This window comes from Podarcis raffonei, chromosome 18, assembly GCF_027172205.1.
Source record: "Podarcis raffonei isolate rPodRaf1 chromosome 18, rPodRaf1.pri, whole genome shotgun sequence".
Taxonomy (NCBI): Eukaryota; Metazoa; Chordata; class Lepidosauria; order Squamata; family Lacertidae; genus Podarcis; species Podarcis raffonei.
In genome coordinates this window covers 12,231,683-12,246,332 of record NC_070619.1, presented here as the reverse complement: position 1 = coordinate 12,246,332, position 14,650 = coordinate 12,231,683, and the positions used below count along the sequence as shown (strand labels likewise).

At 55.5% G+C, this 14,650-nt stretch overlaps 2 protein-coding genes across 6 annotated transcripts in view; one reads left to right on the top strand and one right to left on the bottom strand.

Annotated features, from left to right (window-relative positions):
• The first annotated feature begins 1,406 nt into the window (after positions 1-1,406).
• Positions 1,407-5,052, top strand: KLF2 (KLF transcription factor 2). The gene is made up of 3 exons (XM_053372374.1): positions 1,407-1,514; positions 1,750-2,656; positions 4,266-5,052. Exons 1-3 carry the CDS (start codon positions 1,443-1,445, stop codon positions 4,439-4,441), a joined length of 1,155 nt encoding a protein of 384 aa, XP_053228349.1. The 5' UTR covers positions 1,407-1,442; the 3' UTR covers positions 4,442-5,052.
• A 5,209-nt stretch (positions 5,053-10,261) lies between these two features.
• The window catches only part of EPS15L1 (epidermal growth factor receptor pathway substrate 15 like 1), a 37,206-nt gene continuing 32,817 nt past the window's right edge, over positions 10,262-14,650 (bottom strand). For 4 of the 5 annotated variants that reach the window (XM_053372364.1, XM_053372368.1, XM_053372369.1 and 1 more), the window contains one exon: positions 10,262-12,303. In XM_053372364.1, the coding sequence (XP_053228339.1) occupies positions 12,157-12,303 (147 nt within the window). In that variant the 3' untranslated portion in view covers positions 10,262-12,156. The remainder of the gene's footprint in view (positions 12,304-14,650) is intronic. The other variant, XM_053372370.1, reaches the window with a different exon arrangement.

Below are 14,650 nucleotides of genomic sequence, written 5' to 3'. Positions count from 1 at the left end.
CAAGATACCGCTGTATATGGCTTTTAGAAGACAGCCCTGTATGACTCTTTGACCTCGTATCGTGTTTTTAATATTCCATTGGGAGCTGTCCAGTGTGACTGGGGCAACACAGACAGATGGGTGGCAGATAATTAAATTGTTGTTGTTGATCATACAAGCTTCTTGCTAGGTTGTTGCTCTCAGTTCCGGCCTGTAAATGGAGTCTAATACCTCTGGACAACACAGCACGGCTGTTGTTAACCACTCAAGATTGTGAACTGTATTGCAGGGCTGTTGTTATTAAGCCGCCGTCTCCCAGCGGAGGCCCTTCTGACCCTGGGGGTGCTTCCCAGGGTTTGTGTGGGGATGGGGGCTCCTTCCCCTCATTCAGCACGTCCTCTGGGGCCCATATTATTTCCCCCATGGACTCTGGGAATACTTTTTCCACGGAAAATCCAATAGCAGTTCTTCCAGATGAGGACTGCAAACTAAATTAGCACCAGTGGGTCAGGGGGCTCCCACCCCTGGAAAGGAGTAAATCGGGATGGTTTTGAATTGTTTTCATTTATGAAACTGTTTTCTGTAAGGCGTGCCATTCTCCTTGAAGTGGTTTTATGTTGTTGCTTAATTGCTGAGCGATATTTCATACGAAATGGAAGAAAATAAATGCATAAATAAATAGGTTGTGTGTAAGAGAGATTTGCATGCCAATGGCTGTGGAAATAATGGCCTTGCATGGGGAGCATTCATCGCATAATAACCCCTCCTCTGCTAAAACCAAAACAAAACACCACCCTGTTTTCTTGGCTCTGTACACCCGGGAAAGGCACCCTGTACATGCTCAGAGGCACCAGCAAGGCGCGCGGTCAGCGGGGAAACCGGGTTAGCAGCGGGTCCGCTTTGTTGCTCCGCATCCACCGATCTAGAACAAACGGGCCACCCGCTTCAAGAGCACCCACGGGGGGGGGGGTGCTGCCCGCCACCCAGACTATTGGCGAGGGGGAGAACGCCGAGAGAGGTGCCGGGGCTCAGGCGCGCACGACGACCCGCGAATGCCTTTAGGCGCAGAGCGCGCAAGGAGCCAGCTGGCTAAGCGAGGGGTTCCCCGAGCATGTGCAGAGCGCCCGGGGGTGCTGTGGGGCCTGCAGCGGAGCAGGGAAGGTCCGAAGCCAGAGGAGGAGGAGGAGGAGAGGAGGCTCGGCCTCTCTCTCTGCGCACCACCGCTGCTGCTTCTCCTGCGCTGTCCGCCTTCCTTTTATAGCGGGGCTAAATTTAGGCCGGCCCGGGGCCGGGCCAAGCGGCAGTTCCAGCCCCCTCCAGGCAGCAGCGCCGGGTCCCTCCGCCGCCTGCCTTCCCGGGACGCGCTTCCTGCGCCCCCGCCATTGGCCTGCGCGCTCGACGGCGCGGCTTAAAAGGAAGGCGCCGGCCGCGCCGGGCAGCCACATCCAAAAGCGTCCGAGATCATGGCGCTCCTGCCCGCGCCTAGCCTGCCCTCCTTCGCCTCCTTCTGCAGGGACAGCCGACCGGCTCACCAAGTAAGTACCTGGCTCGCTCGCCCACCCGGCTCTCTGCACATGCTCGGGGGCACCGCGCTGGGCACTGAAAAGAGGGGCTTTGGGGACGTGGGGTCTAGACTTTGGGGATGCTGCGGGGACTTCTCCAGGGGTCAGGAAGGGAGAGGGCGCGCCGGCTGTTTTTCTCCGACGGGGCGGGCGGGATCCGGGCTCCGCGCGCCCTTCGCTCACAGGTCCCTTTCTCCCCTTCTTGCAGCGCTGGAGCTGTGGGCTGCCAGCGGAGAAGCTACCCTGTGGCGGAGACCTCTGCTGCCCTCCCGGGCCGGGCCTGGACGGGCTATGCGCGCCGTCGAAGGACGACGAGGACCTCAACCACGTCCTGGACTTGATTCTCTCCATGGGCAGCGGCGCAGACGGAGGGTCTTTCGGCCCTGACAGCGGCGCGCCCCGCGGGGATTACGGCGCCGGACGGGAGCCCTTCTACGAGCTCAGCCCCTCGCCCGACGGCTACGAGGAGGGCTACGAGCAGATGGAACGGGCCAGCCCTCCGCCCTATGGCGCCGCCAACGCTGCCCTCCTGCCCGAACTGGAAGCTGCCCCCTATGTTCCTTTCCCGGGGGCCAACGGTGGTTTCATCCAGGGCCGCTTCTTCGTCACGTCGGCGTTCGCGGAGGGGCCCAAGCCGGAGATGTCGTGGCCCCAATCCTGCGCGCAGATCAAGCAGGAGGGCGGTAGCCCCACACCCTGCATGCTGGCTTCCTCTCCGCCGCTCCCGGGGGCAGAGACCCCTCCGCTCAGCCCCGACGACCTCTTGGCAGCCGCCGCCGCCGAGTGCCAAGCCCCCCTCGGGCGCCACGCGCAGCCCCCCTACCCGGCGCCCTTCGCCCACCCTCTCCACTACCGCCAGCACCCATCGCAGCAGCAGCAGAGCGCGCCGCCCGCCTTCGCCTTCTTCGACGACAACCTGCCTTGCCCGGCCTCTGCCCCGAGGGGGCTCCTCACGCCTCCCTCGTCGCCGCTGGAGCTGCTGGAAGCCAAGCCCAAGCGCGGACGCCGCTCCTGGCCGCGCAAACGGACTGCTACCCATACCTGCACCTACGCCGGCTGCGGAAAGACTTACACCAAAAGCTCCCACCTGAAGGCTCACCTGCGCACTCACACAGGTAAGCGCAGGCTTGCGCGCGCCAGGTGGCGCTAAGGACCCCACCAGAGTGGTCTGGACCAGAGAGTCCGACCCCCCCTGCCCCCACCTGAGGGTCTGGACAGGCCACCTAGCAACTCCCCCCCCCCAAAATCTTCTTTATTGGTTTTCTTTTTTACAAATCAGTGAAACAAATTAAAACAAATTTTACACGCGATTCCCCCGCCCTCTGCTGTGGCAACTTGCATGCGCTGGATCGGGGCGCAAATTTGAATTTTTAAAATGGGGGGTGGGTTTTCCCCCAGGTAAGCCCCCCCCCACATAATCGATTACATGGCACTACACACAATTGGAATGGCAATGCCCATTAATATATATATTATATTGGGGGGGCCCTCTAATATTTTATTGTGGGGGAAGGAGACCCCTACGCGCTGGATACTTTTCAATTGCGTTTCGTTTTTTGCTGCTTTTGCTTCTAACCTCTTGCATTCCGATGCGAACTCCGCAGAATCATAAAAAAACCGCAAAGTTGAGCAAGCAATAAATACAATTGAAAAGCCAGTGCAAATATTGAGGGGCGCAGGGTGGAGTTTGTGGACCACCGCAGTTCGGAAGCCCCTGGTGGAGGCAAAGCTGAGGTGCACGGAGGGAGAAAGCAGATTTTCTTTCTTTCTTTCTGCGTCCGTTAAGTCTTCCAAAACAGCAGAGAAAAAGGCTTCCTGTAGCCTGGCCCCAGTTCTCTGGAAATCTGGCAGGCGGGCGTTGGCTGTTGCTAAACCACCGTCGATGCCACCACTAAAACTCTCTAACCCGAGAGCCGTGGGCTCTCCAAATTGGCTGGCCGACCCACCTCGCCTTGTGGCATTGGGGTGTGTGTGTGGGGGGGGGGGACATCGGTGCCCTTGCCGGTGCTGGTCCTCTAGGTCTGTGACCACTGGTCACGCTGGCTGGGAGTGCAGCAACATCCCGGCGTGAAATTGCGCACAGTGGCTCATGCGAGCCTGGCAACGTTTAAGGTGGGGCTGAGCGCTGTGGGGCTCTGGGCTTGGGGGCGCAGCTGAGAGGCGCTGCCAAGTGACAGAGGCAGGCTGTGTCTTAGGGGGGAACAGGGTGCCAGATGGGCGGGGTATAAACATTATTATTATTGCTATTATTATTATTATTATTATTATTATTATTATTATTATCCGCACACAAAGGGCGTCTCCAAGCCCAGCTGTGTTAGAGCCGCGTTTCCCCAACTTGGATCTCCGGTTGTTTTTTTCCGGACTACAACTCCCATTATCTGTAGCTAGCGGTCAGGGATGGTGGGAATTGTAGTCCGGAAAAAAACCACCCAAGTTTGGGGAGCGCTGGGTTCAAATCCTCCCCCCCCCACTCAGCTTCGAAGCTCTCTGGGTGACCTTGGGCCACTGTCTCTGTACATAACCTGCCGCGCAGGGTTGTCGTGGGGATCAAACGCTAGAATCGTAGTTGCGAGGGACCCCCAAAGGTCATCCAGCCCAACCCGCTGCGCTGCAGGAAGAGGGGGAACCATGCACGTCGCCTCTTTGAGCTCTTTGGTTGCATTTCTATCCCATGTAATCAATCAATCAATCGACACTTACCCCGCTTCCTTCCCCCCACAGGCGAGAAGCCCTACCATTGCAACTGGGACGGCTGCGGCTGGAAGTTTGCGCGTTCCGACGAGCTGACGCGCCACTACCGCAAGCACACCGGGCACCGGCCTTTCCAGTGCCACCTCTGCGACCGCGCCTTCTCTCGCTCCGACCACCTGGCGCTGCACATGAAGAGGCACATGTAGAGAGAGAGGGGGGGACTCTCCAGGACTTAGTCGGGATCCTGTAGCTGGTACTACGTCCGCCTGCGCCTGGGATGAGCGGGGAGGGAAAGGCTTGCGCTGGCCCCTGTAGGAGCGAGCAGGAGACGGGGGGCTGCGGCCAGCGCCTCTCCAGGAGGCTGCGCGGAAACCTGACGGGCTGCTCTCCGCCCCCAACCCCGGGAGGGAGAATATGGGACTTAATTTATAGGGCTCTTGAGACGAAAGGGCTGTCCGGGTGTAAATAGTCGATCTGCGACGGCCCAGAAGATCAGCTGGAACGGAAGGCTTGGCTTGAGGATCGCGCGAAAGGATCGCGCGGAGGCAGGAGACGCCTCGCGCGAAACGCTCCCAGCTGCCTTAACCTACACTAGAGCTCCTTAACAAGGCTTGAGGTCTTGTGAAGAAACGACCTTTTTTTAAAAGAAAAGAAAAGAATATATACATAAATAATGTACATAGTTTTATACACAAGTGTTGGGAGGATACGAGCGAAAGACGAAATGGGCACGTTTCTTGCCCATGTCCACTTTTTTTGGGAAAAAATGAAAACTTTTATAAAATATATATATTAAAGATTTTCTTTTCTAAAATAAGCCTTATTCTTTCGTCTAGGAATCCTTTGGCCTGGGGGGGATGGGGGGGAAGGCAGGTGCAAGCCCCGGGCGCAAAAAGATGGTTGTTGCTGTTGTTATTCCTTGGCCCTATAGGTGCCCATAACCTACACCCTCCCAGCTCCCCCAAAATCCGACTCCTGGCCCCCCCCGCCCCCAGCGCGCAAGAAATAGACCCGGGCACGGACCGCAGCAGGGCGAATGCTTTGCACCAGAAACGGCTCTCCAGTTCAAAAGCAACCCAAGGCTATAATCTGAGTCTCATTTTTAGTTTACTCGACAGCTATTTCGGGAGCGCCCTGAAATCTCTTCCAGATGCTGCGGCAGCTGTGCCCGCGGCCGGGCTCTGTGGGCAAGCTGGTTTTGCGCGCGTGTGGGTATTTTAATGTGAAACGTAAACACGGCATGTCAGTAATTGCAGAGTCCTTTTTTGAAGGAGGGGGGGATTCAGGACTGCTGCTGTTCCCCGAAAGCTGGGGCTGGGCGGATGGAGACGCTGGAACAGAACAAGTTAGTTACTTCGCTAACTAGATCCTTAAACGCGGCCGCCACCCGCTTGCGGTGCGTACAAAGTGCGTGAGAGGCGCGCATCTTCCTCCACGCTCCGGAGGGTCGTTTTCTGACCCTCTTTATCGCATCTCTGCAAATTAACCCCCGCCATTTCCCTTCTGGACACTTTGTGATTGCTGGGCTCGCAGTTTCCACAGCGCCATTAAAAAAAAAAAGACAAAAACGGGGTGACGTGGCGGGGCTGCACAGATTTTTGCAAAAACAACAACCACCACCGCCACCAAACCCTTTTTGCAAGAAACCAACTTCTCCTCCCGCAAAGCAAACCGCGCAGAAGCAGAGCGAGGTTGCAGTTGGTTTCTGTTTCTCAGGGGTGGGGGAGGAGGAGAGGGGAAATGGGTGTGTGCAAAAGGCGCAGGATTGTGCCCTCGGAGGTGCTCACAAAGCCGCTTACCCAATATAGCTTATTGAGAGAGTCAGCAAAACTACGGCACTTTGGGGAGAATTCTGATCCCTCCGCTGCGCGCTCACACGCACACAGGTTGCCTCTGAATTATTTCGACTGTTAACAGCAAGCGCAGGCTTTGGTTTAGGAAAGGAGCTATAGTTTAAAACCACCTGACGCGCCCCAGGTTGTGGGAGGTGGAATAAAATTGACCCTGCTGCAAACTGGGACGGGCACATCTTGCAAGTGCGCAGAGCATCGCAGGCTGCGCGTTGCCCGAAGAGGGTCGCAGCCACTGGCAGCCTTGAATTTATCCGATTCTCCTTTTCAGTTTGGACCAGTAAACGCCACAAGGCACCCCATCCTTGCGCCTGCCTTTGAATAGCCGGCGGCGTTTCTAAGTATTCTCAAGAGGAATAAAAACTTCTAAAGTCGCGCCTTTACGCACGCTGTTCTTCCAAATCTCTCTCCCCCTTCCGCCCCACTTCGGAGTCGCTCCGGACTCTCGACATTTCTAGACCTCTTCCAGCTCCGCAAAGGGTCCCTTCTGGAAGCGCATTGCGCACAGGCAGAAGCGCGCCACAAATTCTCCCCTGGTGAGCCCAGGAAGGCGAGCCGTTCACGGGTTAACCGGGCAGCGCGGAGAAAGGAAAAAACAGGCTCTGGCTATTTGCATGGAGCGGCGGCGGGGGGGGGGGTGTCGGTTGTTGTTCACCAAAAAAAGGTTTGCCCGAATTAGCTCTCTCCGCAATGAGAGACCGCTTTGCAGAAAATGACTGGGGAGCTATTTAAAGGCCGTTGCCGAAATAAGCAACGAAAAAAGCGAAACGCTGTCATTTCTGGAAAGGGGGCAGGAGGGCAGCCCTGCAAAGTTGGCCAGCAGGAGGAGGAGGAAGAAGAGGAGGAGAGCCTTGGAGGAAGCAACCCCGCGGCTCCAGATTCTGCAGAAAGCCGAGGTTGCACAACTTCGCTGCAGCTCCGAGCGCGGGCGCAGGAAGCGCGGAGGCGATGATGATGGGCTCCGATTGTTGTTGCAATGGCTTCAGTCCTTTCCGGCTCCCGTTCCGACCACAGCGCACAGGTTCACCAGCAAGCGGAGAGCCCAAACCCCAAAGGGGCAGGCTGGGGGGTGGAAGGGGGCGGCTCTGGGACCGGGAGACTTGGGAGACACACACAAACACACACACACAGTCATTTGCCCTCCCCGCCTTCTTCAAATGCCACTGGCTTCAAGGCGCGCCCTCGACCTCCTGCAAGGTGCATCGGACTCCCTCCGAAAGTGGTCTCCGTTCCTTGGAGGTTTCTGGTTTTTAAGCAGAGGTCGGACGGTCACCTCTCAGGGACAGAATTGTAGAGTTGGAAGGGACCCCACAGCATCATCTAGTCCAACCCCCTGCAATGCAGCTGCCTCCATACGGGAATCGAACCTGCAACCTCGCCTGGTTCCTCAGCACCATGCTCCAACCAACTGCTTTAGCTGAAAATCCTGCATTCTTCTTCTTCGATCCCTCGTAGCCGACTGAGATTGTCTTCCATAAACACGGTTTTAGCAGTGAGTCCATAAGTGACTGTGGAGGCCAATTCTGGATCCCCATGTCCTTCCACAGTGGGGACACAGGTTTCCGGGCGGGAGTTGATCCCGGTGAGGGTTTGTCAAGCGTGCCTTCCTCTTAGCACGTTTCTCCCTTGCGTCCTGAGTTCGAGTGTCTTCAAAACCCAGGACACCTTTGGGAAAGGCTGTTCTCCAACTGGAGCGCTCGCAGGCCAGTGTTTCCCAGTTGTCGGTGTTTATACTACATTTTTAAAGATTTTCCTTGAGAGTGTCTTTGAACCTCTTTTGTTGACCACCAGCATTACGCTTTCCATTTTTAAGTTCGGAATAGAGGAGTTGCTTTGGAAGGCGACCATCAGGCATCCGCACAACATTCCTGCATTGCAGGGGGTTGGAATGGATGACCCCTGGGGGTCCCTTATCAACTAGGCCATTTGGCGATTCTATAAGCGCCGACATAACTCGGCTGTTTACAACACCAGGGGTTCCCCCAATGGCTTCCTCCCTGCCCTCACGGCTGCCCAAACCTCGCCATGAAGGTGTCTGGGAAATGCGGTGGGCAGCTGGTGCACAATGTCCAAGGGGGCTGGAGTCAAGTGTGTGGGGGGTGGCAGCCACCCAGTGCTTCCCGCGAAGTTCCCACCAGCCTCTTCTCCCCATATCTTGTGTAGCTGGAGATGGGGAACAGGGAGCTCCTCTGAAGCCAGCCCCACTTGTGGGCAACTGGAAAGAGCCAGGAAAGTGGGTGGGGCAGAGTTCAAGGGGTCCAGGTCACCCCCAGGGGAGGAGCAGGTGGGGGTGTGTGCCTCTTCCATGCCCCCCCTCCCCGTAACAGAGGAGGAGGAGAGACAGGAGAGGGGAGACTCTCTGTGGCCACAGAGGACCCCGGAACTGCCAGGAGGAAGACCCCAAACATATGGGGGCAGAAATATGAGCAGGTCCGACCCCCCACCCCCCAAAAAAAGAAGGGAAAGAGAGAGAGAGAGAGAGCCATCCCAGAGTCTCGGATGCTCCAAAATAAGTAACTTTTTCATTTATTATATTAAACAATAACATTTCTCTTATATTAAACAATAAAACACAGAGCATGGGTTAAAATTCAAACATTCCCCCCTCCCTCCCTCCCGGCAAACCTTCTCTCTTCCCCACTGCCCCCCCACCCCACCCCCACCCCCTTTGCTATAGGGTAATTCCAAGAGCATAGATACAGTCATGTACATGTCTGGATATATAATACATCATCAGCCGATCTGGGGGGTGGGGAAGTGGTGGGGGGCAGTGTGGCCGAGGTCCAAAGGATGTGCTGGGTGGGGAGGGGCTCCTTGGTTCCCCTTGCAGCAGCAGCAAAACACACACACACATCTCCCCCCCAAAAAACCCCCCTCTCTCCCTCCCCATTGTTCCAAATCCCTCTGCCCCGTTGGAGAAACCCCTAAGCTCAATTTGATGCACAGGAGTGACTTTTCTGGTGCCTGGGGTCCGGGAGGGGGCACAGCAGCTGAACCCCCCCAAAAAAAAACATTTCTAAAGAGAGAAGTAACGAAGGGAGGATATGAAAGAGAATGATTTCTCCTCCACCAAAAAATGTAAAGAGCCATTGTCCCCCAACTTTGTTTAAAAAGGAAACTCTGCAAACAAGAGACCACTTGAGCCAGTGGGTTTACTCTAAGGAGGACTTGGAAGCAGCTGAGAAGAGTTCCTAGTAGAGGGGGGCAGGCAGAGGAGAAGAGAGACAGGAGCCGGTTTGTGTCCCACAAGAAACGAAGTGGGGGGGACAGGGATGGCACGGATATTAAGAGCCACAAGATGAGTGCTTTTTTGGGGGGGTGCGAGAGTGTGGAAAACACTGATGGTGAAACACAAGAGGAAAAGCTAGGAAGGGGGGGCGTCTATTTAATACCAAGACCCTGCGACAACTGGATCTGGAGCCGGGGGGCGGTTTGGAGGGTCCCCCATGACCGAAGAACGCTCCTAGGTGGGGAACCCGAATCAAAGGAAGCGCCCACCCACCCTCGCAAAGCGCCCCCCAGCAAACTGCAGTTCCCAGGATTCCCCATGGGCTGTAAAGAGGGGTGCAGGATAGCTCTAGATGCCCCCCTCTAAATGCACATTCTGGCACATTTTGCTCCTTGCTCCCCCCCCCCAAGACGGAGGAAGGTCTGCCTGGGTTTGGCCGCCCCTCCCCACAAGCGGCAGCCTTGCCCATCCCTCTCCCCGGGGGGCTAGGAGTAGTTTTGGGGTGCTACCAGGGAGCCCCACGCTCCCCCCCCGGTCAACTGAAAACCGTGGCTGATTCTGCCAACAGGAAAGGAAACTGAAGAAAACTCTCTCTGTCTCATTCGCACACAAACACGCAGAGAAATGGGTGCAGGATTAAGAGCGCAGCCCCGGGGGTGTTGGGTTTTTTTTGGGGGGGGGGGTGCCTGCACACGTCTTTCTTGCAACCCAAAAACGCCACACTCAAGAAGCGAATTGCATTTACCCATTTGAAAAGCAAGAATTTGCAGCGATAGCGAGAGAAACAGACTTTTTTCTCTCTTTCTTTCTTGTTTGGCAGAAGCTTGAGATTTTAACCACAAGAATCGCTCTTTCATTTCCAGATCTTAGGGACTAAATATATATATATAGACACACACACATACAAACATACACACACAAGAGCGACACACGAGGCCGGCGGGATCACGTTTTCGCAGCGGGCAGCGCTCGGAGACAAGGTCCTTCGGCACGTTCACCCCCAGATATATACATATATAAAATCTCCTATATATATCTACATTTCTCTATATCACAAGGGGGTGGGTCGCGTCCTGGAGGGGTGGGGGGGCTGCTGAGGAGACGGCAGATGGGGGCAATATACACCGGTGGAGGGTGGTGAAAATTAAAAATACAAAAAAATTGTAACAGATCTGGAGGCTGCGGCGGCACATTTTCCCAGCTTCTCAGCCCGCAAGGTGGAGGCGGATGGGGACCCCAAAGGAAGGCGCGGATCTGGTCCTCCCTGGGGTGTGGGTGTGTGTGGGAGGGACAGGGGGTTCTCCTTTGGGTCCTCCTCCTCCTCCAAAGAAGAACCGGCCGAGGACCCGACTCTCTCCGGAAGCCTCGGCGCACGAATTTGTCCCGTCCGTTTGGCCAGCCGAACCCCTCCCCACACAAAGGGGGCTGGTGTCTCTGGGTGCTTCTGTGGGGCAATGGGACCCTCCCGCCCGTGGGGCGGACCCCCGCGGGGGTGGGGGTGTCTCCCTGTGGCCGTGGCAAAAAGGGTGGCCCCGATTCTCCGCCGGAGCTAGAAGGAAGGAGCCGGTCTTGGTTCCCGCAGCCATAGGGGGAACGGGCATCTTGGAGAGGGGGTGGGAGGGCGAGAAAAGCCCCCATCCCACCCGCGATGGGTGGGGAAGGGTGGTGGGGACCCCTCAGCCCCCCCAGGGCAAAGGCACCGGGGTCAAGAGGCCCCTGGGGAAGATGGAAGGAGGAAAAGCTGTTCTGGGGAGGGCAAGGGGGCAGAATTTAGGGGGTCCCATCTCTGCACAGAGGCTGGGAAACTGGAGGTTTTCCTGGCCTGGGGGAGAGGGAACCCCTTCGAGGGGGAGACGCCCCTATTGCAGGAGGAGGAGCCGTCTCAGGGGGGCACACAAGGCCCCCTAACACGCCACTCGGACCCCCACCCATGTGCCCAAAAGGAACCCGCTTGCAGCCCTGAATTTGCCCCCCTGCTCTCGCCCGCGTTGCCCCCCCCAGCTCTGGAACGGAGACCCCCCTCTTGCCCCACAGCTCAGAAGACGCCGCTTGGCCCCCCCAGTGGTTTTTCTCGAGACTTTCCAGGATGTTTTTCAGGCAGAAATACAGAGAAAGAGAGAGAGATATAAACACACCGACCTGCCCTTCGAGGCTGCAACGTATTTTAAGTTCCCCTGGTTTCGGTATGAATAGGTGCTGGTTAACCGAACGTTCGAGGCTGCCGGGGGGGCGGGGGCTGTTAGCAGTGGGTTTTTTCCTGGGTGATCAAAGAGAGCGTTAGGAATCGGGGTGCCTGGGGGGTTTTGTGGGGGGAGAGAAAAGGGGGTGCAAAGGAATCCACGTTGAGAGCGCTGCGAAGGAAGAAAAAAAGGCAGAGCAGGCCGTCTTCCTGGTGCCCCGCCGTGGGGAGAAGGCCTGGGTGGGACCCCCTTCTTCCCCCCACTCTGTCCTATGCCCACCCCAAGGCTGGCACAGCTGAGCAAGATCCAAGCCCCCCCACAGGAGGTTTCGAAGAGCGAGAGGTCCAGGGTCTTTTCCGCCGGGCGGAGGGCAAAAAAAGGAATGGGGGGGGGAACGGCCGGCTGAGTTCACCAGGGGGTGGGGGAGCAGCTTCTTGGGGGGCAGCCCCCCACCTGTCCGTCCGTGCAAGGAGACGGCATCCCCGTGCGAGTCCTGCGTCCTTTTCCCCGCAGAGAGGGGCTTCCCCGCGCCAGACACGGTGCCACGAGGGAGGCGGTTCGCTTCGTCGCGTCAAAAGAACGGAGACCGGGGTCGGCGGATCGGAGACGGCGGTCTAGGGAGCGGCGGAAGGGGAGGAGAGGGAGGCCCCCCCCGGAGCCCCCTAGGAGGCGGGCATGTCCGCTTTGCTGAGGGCGATGGCCAGCTCGAGGTCCTCCTGCTCCTGCCGCCTCAGCCGTGCCAGGCGCTCCTCCTCCGCCTTCTCGCTCTCTCGCTTCGCCCAGGCGAGTTGCTGCTCCTCATTGCCAAGCTGGGGAGAGAAGGAGAGGGTTGGGATGGATGACCGCTGGAGGGCCCCCTTTCCAAATCTCTCCCTAGGGGCCACTGTACTTCCTGGCTCCCGGATCATGGGAGGGTCTTTAGCCGCAGGGTTGGGATGGATGACCGCTGGAGGGCCCCCTTTCCAAATCTCTCCTAGGGGCCACTGTACTTCCATCATGGGAAGGGATAGAGGGGGCCCCGCTCCTGCTTCCCCTTCCTCCCTCTCCACGCTCCGAAAAAAGCAGCACCCGGTTCTATCGGGGAAGGGCCCCCTCCCGGTCTTGTTGCAAACCTAAAGAGCTTTTGGGGTTCCCCGTGGAGGCTGCATTTGGGGGACCCCTGTGAGGACTGGACTGGCCCCCCTTCAGTTTGACTGGGCGCTCTTTGCCCTGTTTAAATCCTGCCTCGCGGGGGGGGGGTTGGTCTAGATGACCCACTGGTGTCCCAGTCCGACTCTCAGAGCTCAGTGCTCTAGCCAGAACTTTGAGGGCAGATCACACCACAGGGAGACCCCATGTTTTTCAACACTCCTCCCCCCAAAAGTCACAAAGGGCGTGGGAATCAGATTATCGACTCCTAATTGCACCGCGTATGGTCTCTCTGTCTCACACACATACACAGGGCTAAGAGCCAGGGGAACTGCCCGCCACTGGCTGCAAACCCTTTCCCCATTCCTGGAGGGAAGGCAGGCAGCAGTTCCCCCGATAAAAAAGGAAAAGGACCCACACAAAAATCAAGGACGTAAGAGGACGGTTTGCCCGGTTTCAAACGGTGACAGTCCGGAGAAAAAATATCGTTGAGCTTTCTTTGCAAAATCTCCAAAGAAAGTTTTTGACTTTAAAAAAATAAATAAATAGAAAATTCGACAAAAAAAGCAACTTGCCATTGTCAACGGACATTTAAACCCATTTTACAAAATTCCGCTATTTTTGACGGGTGAATCCCAGCTATGCCTGGGAAATTCTGGACACATGGTAGCCATAATAATAATAATGATAATAATAATGATGATGATGATAATAATAATTTATACCCCACCCATGTTTATACCCCACCCATCTGGCTGGGTTTCCCCAGCCACTATGGGCGGCTCCCAACAGAATAATATAATCATAATAAAGCAATAAAACATTTAAATCCTCCCTAAAGGACACCAAGCCTTAAAGCAGCACAATAAGGCTATTCTGCTTACGAAACCTTGCGATTCTTTTAGTTCTTTTAACCTCCTGCTCAGCGACTCTCGTCTCTCTGATCTTATTCTGGCTCGGTTTTTTAAAAAAATAAAGCAAAATAAATCATTGCATCTTGCTTTCACCATTGCATTTTAGCTATTTTTAAAATGCCGGCCCGCGACCGTAATAAACTAAAAACTGCAGCGGCGATTTCACCGGCCTCCTCCTTTTGCAAAGTCTGGTTTTTCGCTGGGGAAATGGATGGGACGGCTCAGCAAAAAAACCCCAAAACTCAAGCCAGGAAGGTGAGGAACTTTGAAGGTGCCTCGGAAATTAAAAAAGAAAAAAGAATTAAAAATAAAACCAGCGCAGGTTTTCCTGTTTATCAGCTGAACGCTTCTCTCTCTTTCTCTCTGTGTCAAACGCTCAACGCCAAACCTGCTGTTAGAATAAAGATCCACAATGTGGCTTTGAGTTCCTTTTGCTAACACACACACACTCCTCCAAAGCTAATAAGCTGAACGAAATAATTAAGACGCTGGGCAGGCGTCTCTCACTCCAAGGAAGGAGATTCACACATTTCAGTCCCTACTGAAACCAGCCCTTTATTGCAAAACCTTGAGGACCAGAGTCTTAGCTTACGGAGCAACGCGATAAAGCGGTTTTCCTACGCCCCAAACATTTCCAGGAAGGGGATCCCCCCCAAAAAAATCCCCAACTCAGGTCTGGAGATAAAGAGAGAGCGCTCTCCACGACCAACGTCCCCAAGCAAACAGCACCAGACCCAAAGCTTAATACAGTGGTCCCTTGGTTCTCAGACTTAATCCGTTCCAAAACCAAGGAGCGCTTTCCCATAGAAAGTCATGCAAAACGCATTAATCTGTTCCAGACTTTTAAAAACAACCCCTAAAACGGCAATTTAACGTGGATTTTACTATCTAACGAGACCATCGATCCATAAAATGGAAGCAAGAATCAATGTGCTGTGCTATAAAATAAACAAGACATTATTGTAGATGATAAAAATTACAATTACCTGCAATGATAATAGCCATTGTTTGGATGGGGGGCTTTTATCCATTGCCGCAGTCACACAATCAATCAATCAATCAATCAATCAGTAGCCAAACTGGGTTCCACACAGTCGTAAAACCAAATGAACCG

What these genes read in the sequence shown, in the direction of transcription:
- KLF2 (XM_053372374.1), top strand. Translation starts at nt 1,443, where the DNA reads ATGGCGCTCCTGCCCGCGCCTAGCCTGCCCTCCTTCGCCTCCTTCTGC. An exon ending in ACAGCCGACCGGCTCACCAA is followed by an intron (nt 1,515 to 1,749) that starts GTAAGTACCTGG and finishes CCCTTCTTGCAG; the next exon opens with CGCTGGAGCTGTGGGCTGCC. An exon ending in TCACCTGCGCACTCACACAG is followed by an intron (nt 2,657 to 4,265) that starts GTAAGCGCAGGC and finishes TTCCCCCCACAG; the next exon opens with GCGAGAAGCCCTACCATTGC.